The sequence below is a fragment of the Globicephala melas genome, chromosome 8 (genome assembly GCF_963455315.2).
Source record: "Globicephala melas chromosome 8, mGloMel1.2, whole genome shotgun sequence".
NCBI lineage: Eukaryota > Metazoa > Chordata > Mammalia > Artiodactyla > Delphinidae > Globicephala > Globicephala melas.
In genome coordinates this window covers 22,040,146-22,055,888 of record NC_083321.1, presented here as the reverse complement: position 1 = coordinate 22,055,888, position 15,743 = coordinate 22,040,146, and the positions used below count along the sequence as shown (strand labels likewise).

The 15,743-nt window shown below is 39.1% G+C and overlaps 1 protein-coding gene across 3 annotated transcripts in view; it reads left to right on the top strand.

The window, feature by feature from the left end:
* Positions 1-15,743, top strand: part of IFTAP (intraflagellar transport associated protein) — a 59,539-nt gene that overhangs the window by 42,757 nt on the left and 1,039 nt on the right. For all 3 annotated transcript variants that reach the window (XM_030864659.2, XM_060303348.2, XM_060303349.1), the window contains one exon: positions 8,437-8,576. In XM_030864659.2, coding sequence (XP_030720519.2) covers positions 8,437-8,576 — 140 coding nt within the window. The remainder of the gene's footprint in view (positions 1-8,436; positions 8,577-15,743) is intronic.

Genomic DNA, 15,743 nt, shown 5'->3' with positions numbered 1-15,743 from the left:
TTTTCCAAGATTCAGGCGCTTGTTTCTGTCCTGCTATTTGGCTTATTGTTTTGGCAGCCCAGGTGGAGACAGTTTTTCCAAGCAGACAACTCAGTGCCGTGCTATTGACCAGTTGTTGGAGGGAACCTTGGCCACAGAGTTTGGTGCCCTGTGTTTATTTGATGTCACATTAACGATTTTTTCCTCCTTTGAGATAAGATAGTTAACCTGATGGTTAGTTACTGTCATGCTCCAGACTGTTACCCGGAAAGATTATTGTTTGGAATAGGTATTAGTTATTATGCTTTGGCCATTGGAGTAGGAAGAATCTTCTGGTCGTCTTTATTTTTTACCCCCTCAGTTGGCCCAGCATGTTCTCTGGATGAGTGCAGAAGGTCAAAGAGACTTTTTTGAGGCCTAGTTTTCAGAATTATACTGTCTTATACAAGTTTCTTGACCAGTGGGTATACTTATGCTATGGTTGATTGTGTTGGATGAAAATGGGCAACTGATTCCTGCTCAAAGATTGGCAACCTTATTTGATTTTCATTTTCAATCTCTCCAGTACTCCCAGTTCTAATGAAGGCATCATTTTCTCTGTCTCTCCCTCTTTTTTAAAAAAATTCTTTCCTTATCTGCAACTTTAAGGCTTTATGTAGACTATGAATGACCTGGACTCTTATTCAAAGATATTTAACAACTGTGACTGGATCCTGGAATAAAATAAAGAATAAAACAGATCTGGTTCCTGTCCTTGGAAATTCATAGTTTATTGGAAGAATCAGACATATCACAAATATATAATTACATATGCTCTAGATCTCATGAGAGCATATGGCAGGGGAATTTAATTTGTCCGTGGATCAGAGAAAGTGCTGAGAGCCTGGGATCTAAAGGATGAGTAATTATTAACTGGGTGAGGGGTGGGTAAGAGAGTATAGGAACAGCATAAGAACAGTGTGTGTAAAGGTCCTGAGCTAGGAGAAGATGGCATATTTCAGCCAACATAGAGTTTAGGCATTTCATTTACTTTCCACTTGGGACTGTTAAAAATCATTCTTTCATTGCTTCGAAGATCACTAAAAGATCATTGAGAGGGAAAAATCCTTGCTTCAAAATATTCCTCTATCACTGTTCCTCCAATTTTTTTTTTTAACGTGCAAACTTATCCATCTATTAAATTCAAACTTGAAAGCCATATCAACCACAAAGGCAAATGCTTCCACTCCATTCCTGAGAAGGAAACAGAATTGGGATGATAATTCCACCCTTTCAATAATTCCTCTATTTATTTCTCCCCAAGGGTAAAGGAAGGCATTATCTAATTGGAGAGATTAGGGAAAAAAACTGATGTGTATGGATGAGACATTTTGTTTCTTCTTTCGGGTTCATGCTGTTTGGAAGGTGTATGTCCTCTCTTCTGTGCCTGTGTCACCTTTCTTATAGTAGACACACTTTAAAAGGGGCCCAGGTCTGCCTTACATGGTGGTTTTCAACCTGAGAGATACATTGGAATCACTTGAGGAGCTTAAGGAAAAACGACAATACCTGGATCCTGCCTTTGGAGATCCTTTCCCAGTAGTCTGGTGTTTGTCGTGGGCATTGGCAGTATTTAAAGCTTCCCAGGTGACTCTAACATGCATTTGAAGCTGAGAACCATCTCTAGACAGATGTCTGGAGGTATCACTCTCTGAGCCCCTACTCTAAGGGCTCTAGGGATATGAAGAGGATCTCCTTATACCTGGCTGGATTCATGTCATCTGTGCAGACTCCCTGTCAGGTGGGATAGTCCAAGGTCTAGACTTGGAAGGAAAGTTTGATAAGTAAGAGGGCAAATTGTGACTGCAGGACAAGCTCTATTTTCAAAGTCAGCTCTATTAGTTATAAAGCTCATATTTTGATCCCCATCTTTTTGACTCCTGTATGGATTTTTCTTTTATTTCTGTATTTAAAGTAGAGGGATATGATTTATTATCACCGTCAAATGCCAACTCCGCCCATGAAGTAACTCTTCCCTGACCTTCCTGACCTTCCCCTTGGATGGGCAGTAATCTTCTTCTGTTTACATTTCCACTTTTATTTATTTTGCAGTTTTTTTTTCCTCAAAGTAAGTTTTCATTAATGTGTCTCTTGAAAGTGGCATATGGTTTATTCATATGCATGTACACACACACACATACACACACAAATAAAACTTCATCTTTTAATTGGTGAGTTTAATCCATTTACATTTAATGTAGCTGCTGATATATTTGGCTTTAAATCTCTTATCTTACTATTTTGTTCTCTATTTGTCCTGCCAGTTATATGTGCTTCACTCATTTTTTGCCTATTTTGGAGTAATTGAGTATTATCATATTATTGTTTCATTGCCCTTATTTTTGCTGGGTAGAGAATTCTAGGTTTGTAATTTTTTTTTTTCCAGAATTTTTAAGACGTTATTCTTTTCTGTTATGGTGTTAATTTTTCCTCTGTTGAAAACTGTCGAAAAACCAAGTGTCAATCTGATGGTTGTACATTGGAAGGTAATATGTTTTTTACCTCATTTGACTACTTTTATGATTTTCTCTTTGTTTTTGTTTGTCAGTAATTTCACTATGCTCTGGCATTGTTAACTTTGTATTTGTTCTGTTTGGGGTTTGTAGATTCTTGTAAATGTTAGGAAATTCTCAGTTCTTATGTCTTCAAATATTACCTGTGCCCAGACTTTTCACCATGTCCCACATGTCACTTACGCTCTTTCCTGCATTTTCCATCCTTTTTTATTTCCTTTCTTTCTTCAGTCCAAATATGTTCTACTATCTATGTTCTAGTTCAGTAATACTTTCTTGAATTGTATCAAATATGATGTTAAAGCCATCAATATTTCAGTTATTATAGTTTTCAAGAGGTCTGGAATATCTATTTTTGTAGATTTTAGTTCCCTGCCAAAATTTTCCATTTTTGTAATATATTTATTGGAATATATTAATCAATTATTTTAAAGTTCCTGTCTCATAATTCCAATAACTGAGGTGTCCTGTGAGTCCATTTATATTATTAATTTTCCCTTTTGATCTGGTGTCTTTGTATACCTGGTAATTTTTGTTTGAATGCTGAACATTGTATATAAAATATTACATAGGCTCTGGATGATTATCTTAATCTTGTTTTAGAAAAGCTTCTCTTCGACATTTTGTTAGACGTTAGAGTAGTCATAGGTTATCTTAATCCAATATGGGATTGAGCTGATTTGGTAACTGGGTTTCAGGCTTTATGAGGGCTGCTCTACTTCTAGTTCTTGCTTACTGCTAGGGTGTAGCCCTTCAAGGTAAATCACAGCCCCTCCTTCTTGGAGATCCCAAACTCTATTTTTTATCTTCACAGCACTGTGAACCTGCTGGTAGTTCTGCTAAGCTTCTCAGCCTCTTAATCTATTTCTTCTTCACTTCTTGGTTTTTCAGCCTCTGCTTACAAATCAGTAAATGACATAAGTTGGAAAACAGCTTAGACTCTTAGATTCACTTTCACTACTTTCCTTCTCTCCAGGATCTTGGCCCCTCAAGTTCTGGACTTCCCTGGTAGCTCTCTAATGCCTTTAAGTAGTTGATTTTTTTATCATTTATTCAGCTTTTCTAATGTTCTTGGTGGGAGGGTCAGACTCATATTAAATGTGGTCTGGGGGCTCCTTGGAAAACCCCAAGGTCTGAAGGTCAAATAAGTTGACGTTTGCACTGATGTTGCAAAAGCAATGATGGGTAAAGATGCTAGTAACTTAGTGTGAATCAAGGTAGAAGCACCAAACTATACTAGTAGTCACTGTAATCTTCACTGTCCTGAATTTGTAATTAAAGCAAATGCCAGTTTCCATTGCAAATGTCCTTGATGAAGTGGTAAAAATTATTAATTTTATTAAATCTTGAGGCTTGAGTACACCTCGTCTGCTGCATACTGAAATACGACAGTTGTATTTCACATATACATGAAATACATGAAAATTTTTTCATGGAAAAAATGAAAAACACTTTTTCATGAAAAAACACTTGTGCAATTGAGGGGTGTGCTGAACTTGTTTTGTTTTGTTTTTTCTTTCATGGATCAACGTTTTTACTTGAAAGAATGACTGACAAAGTATAGTTCTCAAAAAGGAACGAAGTGAGCCCGTCTCTACAAGACAACAGCTGACAGTATTCATTGCCAATGATAAAATTGGCAATGGGTCAAGTGAAAATTGGATTTTTGGAAAACTTACATCCAGTGCTGTGAGCTTGAGAGCTTCCCAATATTTAAAGCCTTTTCTGATAAAATTGGTAATGTTAACTAATGTGATTTTTATATTGCATAATGAAATATGTCAACATTTGAAAGATCTGCATAACACAGTGAACCATCATTTTCCAAATAACCAATATATGATGTTACAAAATCATGCACAGGAGCGCAATCCATTCAACATGTAAGATAGACCAATGGATTTTAACATAAGAGTATGAAAAATTTACTGAAAGGGTTTCATATTGCACATTGAAATTATTTTTAAAAACTTTATCATTTGTCAATATCTAGTGTGTATCAAAGAATAATATCCCCAGTTATATAAAAAGAGTATTAAAATAGTCCTCCCCTTTCCAGCTACATATCTGTGTGAGACTAGAGTTTCTTCATTTTCATCAACTGAAACAGCATATTCCAAAAATTCAATGCAGAAGCAAATATAGAATCCAGCGTTCTTCTATTTAAGACAGATATTTAAAAGATTCAGACAATGTAAAACAATGCTTCTCTTCTATTTTCTTTGTTTTTGGAAAAGAGGTTTTTTAAATAAAAATATTTATTTTAATATATGATAGTATTATTTTAATGATTCAATAAGCAAATATTTGAAATTTTAATTTCTAATATGGTAAATATTGATAGATATCACTCCCATAAACAAAAGCTCTTTGGGGTCTTCAAAAAATTTTAAGAACAAGAACCACCTGATATGAACTATCACAGCTGGAAGCTATGTGCAGAGGAGGCCTGAGGGCATTTCTTACCTGTATCCTTTTTGGTCTTGAGGAACACCCGAAATTTCAGGAAATTTTGGCCATTTCTACATGGCAACAAAGGAATGGATTGGTTAATTTTTATAAATATGACAGGCAGACTAAATATTATTGTCTAGATTATCAGATGTCAGGTAGATGGCTTACTTTTTAATGTTGTATTAAATTACATGATTATAGCCTTTGACTTGCTGGTCATTGGCTAAATGCAGAAAGACAAATGGCACAAACACATAGTTTATAAACGTTGGACGTTCTTGTCAGGTAGTTGAGAAAGAGATTGAAATGCTTTCAACCAGGCTTGCCATCCAACATCAAGATTCGTTATTCGAGAGGTGCCTTAACTCTACAAAGCACATCAGTCAAGATGGTGGTATTTAGCTAAGAAGGAAACTAATTGTTTTAGAAACAATAAGGTCAGATGAAGTGCCTTAAAGATAAGATTTCAGTTGGGAAAGCTTTGCAGAGAACTTCAGAAATTCCATTCCCCATCATCAATGAATACAATCATTTTCCCCCTGAGAGAATGAATATTTAAATAACCCATCATTATATGATTATATGATTATATGATTATAAAATGGCTAAAAGATAACTTGTGTCTTCTTTATAACTTGTGTCTTATCAGACTATTCGTGTGCATATTGGTTTCACTCTTTTATAAATCTGTCCTATTTAGAGTTAAAGCAGTTCAATTTTTGTGTTGACTATTGTCTGATTTTATGTATAAAAATCCTACTCCTGTAAAAAAAAATTTAGATTTTGAGGGAAAGGACTATACATATTTTGCATCATTCACAATGTCCTGTGGATAGGTAGACTCTTCATACTTGCCGTTCAGTTTAAAAGTTGAGATGCAGGAAATTAATTTCCTTTCTGCAAGTATGTGCTGAGAATTGACTACATATAAGGTGTCATGTTAGGCTCCAACAGCTATGCGTTTGTGCATTTTACCTTTACACTGGAGAAACAAATGACAGGAATGGGAAATGCAGTGGATACTGAGTCATATTGTTTTGAAAGAATTGTACCCATGGCAGTGGAATTCTTATGAAATAAACCATTTTTGTTGAAAACCCTACCTTCTTCGCAAACATATGAAGGATGTGAAGAGTTTCAGCAAAGGAATTGCAGAGTTGTCCCTCTTGGTGCACAGTACTGTCCATCAGATTTTAAATAGCTCTGAAAGCAGGATTGATTTTGATTTCACACTCAAAGGGATGTCTGCACTGGCAGCCAATGGGGATGGTAGATATTGGTTTTCACATTAAGAGGCTTGAACCTTTCTCTTCTTGCCTGTCTTGTTGGCAGGCCCCTAACCAGTGAGGGAGGTTAGCTTTGGACTCATAAAGGAATACTTTAGAAAGCCAGTTTTTCCACCAACCTTATTGAATTTAAAAATATTACTTCTCTGGGACTTCCCTGGTGGCGCAGTGGTTAAGAATCTGCCTGCCCCGTGATAGTGAGAGGCCCGCGTACCGCGATGAAGAGTGGCCCCCGCTCGCTGCAACTAGAGAAAGCCCTCGCACAGAAACGAAGACCCAACACAGCCAAAAATAAATAAATAAATTAAAAAAAAAAAAAAGAATTATCCAGCCCAAAATATTAAAAAAAAAAGAATCTGCCTGCCAGTTCAGGGGACACAGGTTCGATCCCTGGTCCGGGAAGATCTCACATGCCGTGGGGCAACTAAGCCCGTGCGCCACAACTACTGAGCCCACGTGCTGCAGTTACTGAAGCCCACGCGCCTAGAGCCCGTGCTCCGCAACAGAAGCCACCACAATGAGAAGCCCGGGCTCTCAATGAAGAGTAGCCCCCACTCCCCGCAATTAGAGAAAGCCCGCACGCGGCAGCAAAGACCCAACGCAGCCAAAATAAATAAATTAGTTAATTTTAGAAAATTTTAAAAAGAAATATATATTAAAAAATATTACTTCTGGTTATAAAATTGTAAAATGCCCTGAACACTTACTAATCACGCTAATGTGCTATTGTAGTGACGTTTCTTGGCCCTGAGTTTGGAGGTACAATCTGATAGATTTTAAATAATATATGTGGTGAAAGTGCTTACTTAAAAGTAAGTTCATGATGTGGCATCATGAACTAGGAGCACGGGCTCCGCAGACAGACTGCAGCTGTGGCGCCGTGAGTGAGGTGGCTGGGGTGACTCTCAGTGTTAGAGCTCATTGCCTCTAAAAGAGGAAATAACAGAGTTGTTGAGAGGATTGGCAGAGTTAATGCATGTAAAATGCCGGCTATTATTATTGTTTTTATTTCTCCTAATTAATCAGGTCATATTCTATGATTTCAATAATTAATCATAGTAGAACTTCCTTCTTCACCATCCCCCTGCCCACGTGCTCAGTTTCTAGGCTGTTTGCCATGTTCCCTGTTGCTGAAGTCTTAAGAATTTTGTAATCATGTCTTTTGTGGAGGTGATAGCTGTAGTGGTGAGAGACGTATTTCAAATAAGTTTCAGTTTTTGAATATCAATACCTGCTCAGTTATCTCCCCATACATGCTGCCCTTGGCAACAACCAAGGCATGCCTGTTGTTAATTAATCACTTCCACTGAGAACTTAATTAGTGTCTTAATTAGGATCATCATTGAATAGCAGGCAGCAGCATCTTGCGCCAGCTGCAAGTTATTGGTTGCAGCCCTTCTGGTCCTGCGAAAACTTAGACGGAGGAGGGATCCTGTTGTGCTTCTGTTTGTTTTTGTCTTCAGAGAAAGCTGCGGAAGGTCATCAGTTGTTTGTGATGCATCGATGTTCTGTCACACGTGCAAAAATAAGGAAACACATCCACTTCTAATGGATCGATCAGAAAACGAAGATTGGCTTTTGAATTCTTGTGATTGTGCTAAACAAGCCGGAAACACATTGTTGTTGTTTGCATGCGTTGAGAAGTAGGCCATGCGTTCTGAGTATGACAGAGTATTTCATTTTTCTGCTGGAAGTTAAAGTTCCTTCCTTCTGGCATCATTGTTTTTTAATATGTTTTTTTGAAATATTGCCATATTGTTACAGGATGAAATCAGCACTCCATTTTCTTTCTCTTCACCCCCTCAGGAAAATATGGCAAAATGAGGCAAAAGTAGCATCTTCTTGACTTATTTTCCTGTAGAAGTAGAATTGGGTTGAGGGTGAGAGGCGTGATCAAGTTATTCCGAAAACAACATTTCTCCCAGACCTTTTGGATGGATTGTAACATTGCAACTATAAAATAAAAACCAATGCACTGACGACTTCTATTTTATAGAAAGGAGAATCCCTTGAGTCAAGTTCCCGAGTGAGGACAGGCATTGTGAAATGGACCTGCTTCACTTGAGCATATTTGCTCATTTTTTTGACTATCATAGACTTTTAGATGACTTAGGTCAATTGTGGACTTGGTGAAGGGATCAAGTGAAATATTTTGTATTCGACAGATTTGCTGCTGCTTCCAGGAGAGGTGGAGCAGGACAGGAGCATGAGTGTTCCTTCTTACATTCCTTCCGTGGCCCAGCCTCTTACCTCTGGAGTGAAGCCAAGGCCCACTGGAAAAGGAGGAGGGGAACAAAGGGAAGAGGTACTCCACAGGGAATTCAATCCTCTTGAAATTGCCTTGATTTTGTAACTAGTCCTTTCAGAGTAATGCCACTACACCCTTGTGCTTCTGTATTTTTCTGAGATTTGGGAAGATTTACAGTTCAGGTTGCTTAATTGGGTCCCTCTCACTGCCATCTCTCTCTAATGTGTATAATCCCTTTTAAACACACAGAGAGAGCAATTATGTTTTTACGTGGAAACTATGTTTGTGTCATGATGTTCGCCATGCTACAGGGACAGTGCTACTTGGGGACTCCGCAAGAGAAAGGATGGAAAGTTTTCTTATCTCTTTTAGTCTGCACTGGCCACTTTTCTTTTTATTATTGTTTCCAAGGTCCTAAAAACATTTTGCATTAGTTAAGGTAAGGCCAGGCTGCTATAGTAGGCAATCCCAACAATAAATCAGTGGCTGAAAGGAGACAGAAGTTTATTTCTCTCATGTAGCAGTCTGTAGAGAGCCTTTAAAATGAGCAGGTGCTTCTCTCTGGATCTCCACTGAACCTCAGGACATTGTCCTCATGTGCATATTCCAAGTCAGGTCACTGTCCTACCTGCAGGGGCAAGGGATGAGAATGTGGGGGCAGCAAGTTCCCCCAAGGCTTAGGACTCAGGGCTCTTCATCTCTGCTCACATTCCATTGGCAACCACTTAGTCACATGTTCCTATCCGGTCACTGGGGAGGCTGGGAAATGTCATCTAGACATGCGCTTCACCAGCACAGGAGAATGGAATCTGCCACATGTTAACGCCCCCAAATGCACAACTTGAAAGCCATCTTTCACCATCATTTGCAACTCATCTACATATACTTAACAAGCATGTGCCAACCAAGGCTGCTGATGGTGCTGGGTAGTGACCTTTATCACCTTTATTACTCTAGCATGAAAGGGGATCGGGCACAGGAAGTTGTTAAGGGCTCTTTATTATTGCTTCCTAATAAAAACACTAGGGTGTTTCGTGATTATTTAGTTGTTTGGGTACTAGTCTTGTCACTTGATGTTATGGAAGCAGTCATTCAATCAGAAGTAATCCACACATTTCAATTTTAAATTGCCCTTTTCTCATAGAACTTTTGTTCACTGACATCACAGAAGTCTATCTAGGATGCTTGCAGACTTATATTAAACCCCAAATTGTTTACCAGATAAACTTGCGGAGATAGCCACTTTTCAACGTGCTTTTTGAATTATAGATTGCTTTCCCTGAATATTAAGAAACTATAATTACAAGGTGATTTCTAGCAGGAATCAGTTTCTTTTAAAGACTTGTTCATGTTCTTGACTTCAGTTGTGACCATACAAATTATTGGACCAGTCAGTGGTCAGTGGCACCTTATAGAAATTGTTACAAAATGGTTTTAGTTGATGGGTTAAAAAAAAAAGAATGATTTCTAGAATCAATCATATAGCCAGTAAAATGCCAGTTAAAACCCTGTGTATGGTTGTATCTTTAAAAGGAGTATAAATTTCTTCCCAGAGAATGTGAACAGTTTTCAATGTTTGAATCAAAATGATATGAACAATTTTTGTGTTGGCAAAAATGAGACATAGATGAATAATTTGCTGCTCTTTAAAGATCCAGAGTAATATTTTGGGTGGGATTTTAACTTCTAACCACTATTTGTTAGAGAAATGTTTCAGAATGTCTAGAGTCACAATATCACACCAACTCTGCCTTGGTTTAATAGTATTAATCTTATTTTAAAATACCCAATGTAGGTAAAAGAACATAATCACCAATTTCCAGCACATGCAACGGGCTGTTTTGGGTGAGAGATGGTAGTTGCTTTCTGTGATGTCAATCTCAAAAGATGAAACTTATCCTGGATGTCCTGACTTCCTCTTAATTGCCTAATGAGAATCCGTAACTTCCTGATATGGACTGGACCCATTTTTTTCCTAATTTTATCGCGCTTTTATACATGTGCATTTCCTCCTTACAGTCAAACGTTTTTCAAGAGCCTTCCACTTTCCCTTTGTGAATAACTTCTTGCCGTAGTTACTCTATTTTGATGAATTTTGGAAGTTTTGAACAACTTTACTGAACAAAAAGAATTCACATTAAGAAGATGAAAAATTGTGAGTTCTTGTCCTACTTCCCAAAATATAGAAGAGGTTATTGAAGAAACATTTGTAGTATTTTAATGGGAGATTGCCTGTTTTTCCAATTCAAAATGGGACTCTAGGGCTTCCCTGGTGGCACAGTGGTTGAGAGTCCGCCTGCCGATGCAGGGGACACGGGTTCGTGCCCCGGTCCGGGAGGATCCCACATGCCGCGGAGCAGCTGGGCCCGTGAGCCATGGCCGCTGAGCCTGCGCGTCCAGAGCCTGTGCTCCGCAACGGGAGAGGCCACAGCAGTGAGAGGCCCGCATACTGCCAAAAAAAAAAAAAAAATGGGACTCTGAAATTTTTCACCTGTATAGACAGTTTATTTATCATATTACTATGTAAGATAACCTACAGCTAAATGCTGCTATTATTGATTTGAGCATTAGTTCTATTTCCTTTAATTTGCCTACATGGTACTATGAATGAAAATGATTCCTTCTGTAATAGTGTCCCTCTTAGAATAAATCACGTGAGCAATTTTAAGAAAACTAGCAATTTTCTAATAGTGTACAAATTCTGTTCCCTCAGAGGCTACAAAAAGATTTCAATTAGATTTGAAATTAGACGCCTGAAATCCACGTGTTTCTCTCAGCTCCTTAGGCAAAAATAACAAGTTAATAACTTAATTCACAGTTGTTTTCTGTTTCGTCGCAGGGGATTTGGTGTTCCATTGCACGAATTCTGCTCTTTGAAATAAGTCAGAAGTTCAGTTTGCAATCTAAAAAACTTGGAGCCTTATATCTTAGAACCTCAAAATGAACCTAACTTGTAAGAAGAGAATTCCCAAAGTACGCCACAGTAGCCAACAGCTGAAATGCATAAATAGAACTGCAGCTTTACAGTATTTGAAAAGCTGTCATTTTGAAGATCACAGTGATGTGTTCTGAACTGCAGTGTACATCAGGGTTCACTTTGAATTACATATATGCCCCTTGTCTTAGAAGACCCTACGTTCACTCGTGTGTGTCTCTATAAGGTTATTTAATTAAAATGCAAAAAAGTCGGAACTAGTGCCGAATTCAGTGCTTTGCGTATAGGAGACATGCAATAAGTATTGAATGAACAAATAATCAGGAAACTTCCCTCGCTACAGGGAGTGATTTTCTGGTATAATAACATGGTTAGGGTCCTTGTCTCTTTCCTTCTCTATTGGTTCATTGCCCTCAACGTGTAAACATGTTTAAGTCTCTCCCATCCTTAACGAAATGAAAGAAAACTAAAGAAAAAACAACCTTCCCTTTACCTCGGACCCCCCTTGGCTATTGTCTAGTCTTTTTTCTCCCTTTTCATACAGACTTCAGAAACCAACAGACTCGACTCCTCTAGTTGACTCTGCTTCCTTTCCCCTCACTCCTCATTCAGTTCATTGCAAAATGCCCTTGGTCTAATCACCTGCCTGGACATATTCAGAATAAAGGTACTTTATCATTGCCAATCATCCCAATGGACAATTTTCAGCCTTTATTTTAATGGGACTGTCTACTGTGTTTTTTACCATTGATTTTCCCTGACACTCGTGGTCCACTGGTTCTCTCTTCCCAGCTCTTCTCAGATTCTTTGTGTATTTCTCTGAGTGTTCTTTCCCTGCCTCCTTTGGGGGTTTTCCCTCCATGCTTCCCTTAGGAGTTGGTATTCCTCTGGGTTCCATGCTAAACCTACAGCTCTTCCCACTTGCATACTTGGATCTGTTTTCATCTATAGGTTACTAGCTTTTGTGCTTATGTCTCCAAATCTGTATCTCCAGCTTCAGACCTTTTGCCGAGCTTCAGGTTTGTGGGTTCAATTGCCTGTTGACAATTCTATCTGGATTCCTTGAGGTACATTCAAATCAACATGTTAAAAACTGAGCTTCCCTTCCATATCCAAATCAGTCATCAAGTGCTGTTAATTTCACTTTCTAATATTTTAAAATATCTGCTCTCAATGCTCTGTTCTCATTACCTTGTCTGGACTGCTTCAGCAGGCTCCTGACTAGTCTCCTGACTCCCAATCTACCCTCTGTTCAGCCTTCAGAGTGATCTTTCTTGATGTACCCTCCAAGAGGGCGGGGTCTCCTCCTGTTCTCTGCACGCCTGTGTCTCATTGTAGGTGCTCAGTTAACATTTGAATGAAGGAAGGAATTTATTCGAAATGCACAGATACCAAGTATCTACCTGCTTTCAAAAAATCCTTCAGCAACTTTTCATCATCTCTGGGAAAAGTAGCATATAAGACCTGCCATGATCTGGCACCATCTTCGTCTCTTGCCACTCTCTACCTGACATTTTCTGCTCTGACAACACTGAACTACTCGCAGATACACATATGTGAAATTTGTGTGTTTCTGACTTGGCCTGTTCATGAGACCTGCTTTTGTCTGCAAAGCTCGTCTTCCCTCAACCTTGTTAAATAATATTACCCTTGAAGATTCTGCTTAGACAGCACCTCTTCCAGAAAGCCTCCTCTGAATCCTTCCCAGTGCCTTCCAACCTGGGCTGGGTTAGGTGTTCCTTCTCTGTTCCTGTCACCTTCTAACTATACCATGTGTACTTACTACATTTTACTACAATGATCTGTTGATGTGTCTATCTCATTTCTCTGTGATTTCATACAAGTCTGCATCTTTGTATCCTCAGCACCTACACAGTGCCTAGATTTTAATAAACTTTTGTGGAAAGAATGGAATATATCTGAATGATTGCAGGAGACTATTCCTCTGACATTTTGATCCAGAGATGTACTGGCCACCTTGCAGTATAGAGAGACAGTGATACCCCCAAAATGTTTTAAAAGGTCTTGAGTATCATATTTTGGCATTGCAGATATGAAATTATTATTATTCTTCGTTTCTTGCTTTTATATTTCAGCATTTAACTGATTGCCTAAGGAATTAATCTAACAATGATAGCTGCTGTTAATAACTCAGTTTCTAAGTGAAGACATTTATAAGTATATTTTTATATTTTTAAGTGTATTATAAATGAATAATTATTGTGTTGGCCTCATATGTTTATTGGCTAGCTAGAAACATTTCTTGTTGCTGTTTCGGTTAATAACAAATGACTGATGAAGGAAATCATGCTCCACAATAGAGAAAAATTTCAGTGTATGAAAAAGAACTTAAAGGAAAATAAAAAACTTTTCACTTAAGGATAAATTTCTATATCTCTAGTTCCATACTGTTGGATATTACGGCCGAAAGGTGTATGGGGACCGTGGGGAAGGGAGAGGAGTAAGAAGGTGGTGGGTTGGACCCTATCTGGGAGAAAGGACTAACTTGGTCACAGGGGTCAGCCCTCGTCAGAGAGTCTGGAAGTTCAACATACAAGCCTTAGTCTGTCTGCGTTGCTGATAAAAGGTGGGTCCTGAGTGGGGTGATGAGTGGGGAGGTGGGTAGGATTTTCTGGAGAGTGGCCATACTCAGCTGAGGCTAAGTTAAGCTTCAGCACTTTACCCTCTGTGCTCCTTTAGCCCTTTTTGCATCCCTCTGTTGGGGAGCATGGAGCATGATAATGAAATCACTCATTTACTTCCGTCTTCTCCCTGAAGTTATGAAACCTCGTGGGCACAGATTTTGCTTCTTTTCATCCTTGTGTTCCCGGTATCTAATTCACATTAAGCACTCAGTGAGTGTTTACAGAGTGAACACGTAGAGGGCAGGGAGGTGGGCATGTGAGCGTTGCTCGGGCTGGGTGAGGGAGCGGGTAGGATGGTATGATGGTCTCGCTGGGATTTTAGCTCAGCAAAGGGATTTGTCTAATTTGAACCTGCTTTCCAGCCTCAGAGGGAGCTGGGTGAAGGCAAAGTGACTGCATCTAGTGAGAGTGGCTAGTAAGGTCTAGGCAGGTTTTAGAGACCTCAGGATAGGGTTCAAAGTCCTAGTGCAATGGGCAGCCTGAAACTTGGTGGACATGTGGATGGCAGGTCTTCAACCAGGTGTCCATGGGCAGTAAGAATCCCTTCAGACCGAAGCACTGGCAGAGAGGGGGCTCTTTCTCGTCTTCTGCCAGGACCAGGCCTGCAAACCTCAGCGCTTACTGCTGGATAGAGTTAGGGACGGCGAGGATGCTTCTATTCAGGAAATGAGCATACTGTGTCCTTGTGTCTGTGTTTCTTCATTTGAGCTGGTCTTAGCCATATTATCCCCACTGTCACTTTGTGGTGACAATAAATTTAATTTTCAGAAAGTGACCTAAATGGACAGATTAGCCACTCGGCAGACTGAGTTGCTTCCAGGGTACAGCTGCTCTTTTAAAGATAGTCATGGTATTATGTGGATCCTCGAGTGCATTTTTTTTTCTTTTTTTTTTTTGAGTGCATTTTTTTATGATAGGCTGTGAGAATTTTTTAGCTTGTTTAGAAAATATCTTTTCTCCCAAAGAGCTATGACTTGGCTTAGTGAAAACTTCAAGGTCGATCTTTACTGGTGTTTTTTGTTGCGAAGGTGAAGCTTTATCTACAGGTCGCCTGGGATTCAAATCTTGCTTCTCTTCCTTACTAACTGTGTAGCCTTGGCAAGTTACTTAACCTTTCAGAGCTTTGTAAGATGGGTTGTTTGAAGATTACTGCTAATGCCTGCACGGTTCCTAGTACTGGGGCTGGCGCGTGGTGGGGACTCACTCAGTGGCAGCTCCCATCATTACCTTTGTCAGGAAAGCACACAGACACTTTCTAACAAAGAGGAAGTGAGCAAGTCTCTGAAATTTGTTCTCGTGCTGGTTTTGCCGAGAAAGGATGATAGATGGCTGGGTGTTTGCTATTAGCACTGCACACCCAACTACAAGATGCAGCTTGCTAAACAGATAGGAGATATCTACTTTTCATGTTTTGGGGTGTTTTGTTTTGTTTTTTTTGCACCTTTGGTAACAGTACACAGTTGCTGAGCTAGATGCTCCATTTTCAAGAACATTGCAAAAGCCACTAAATGAGATCATTTTCCATGCAAGAATATTGAAAGCTGATTATAGCTTCAGGGCATTTTTTTCATTCTTGCAGAAGCCATCCTTTTCAATTATTTCAGCATCACCATACATAATAGAGAGCGACACAGAGGTGCTGGG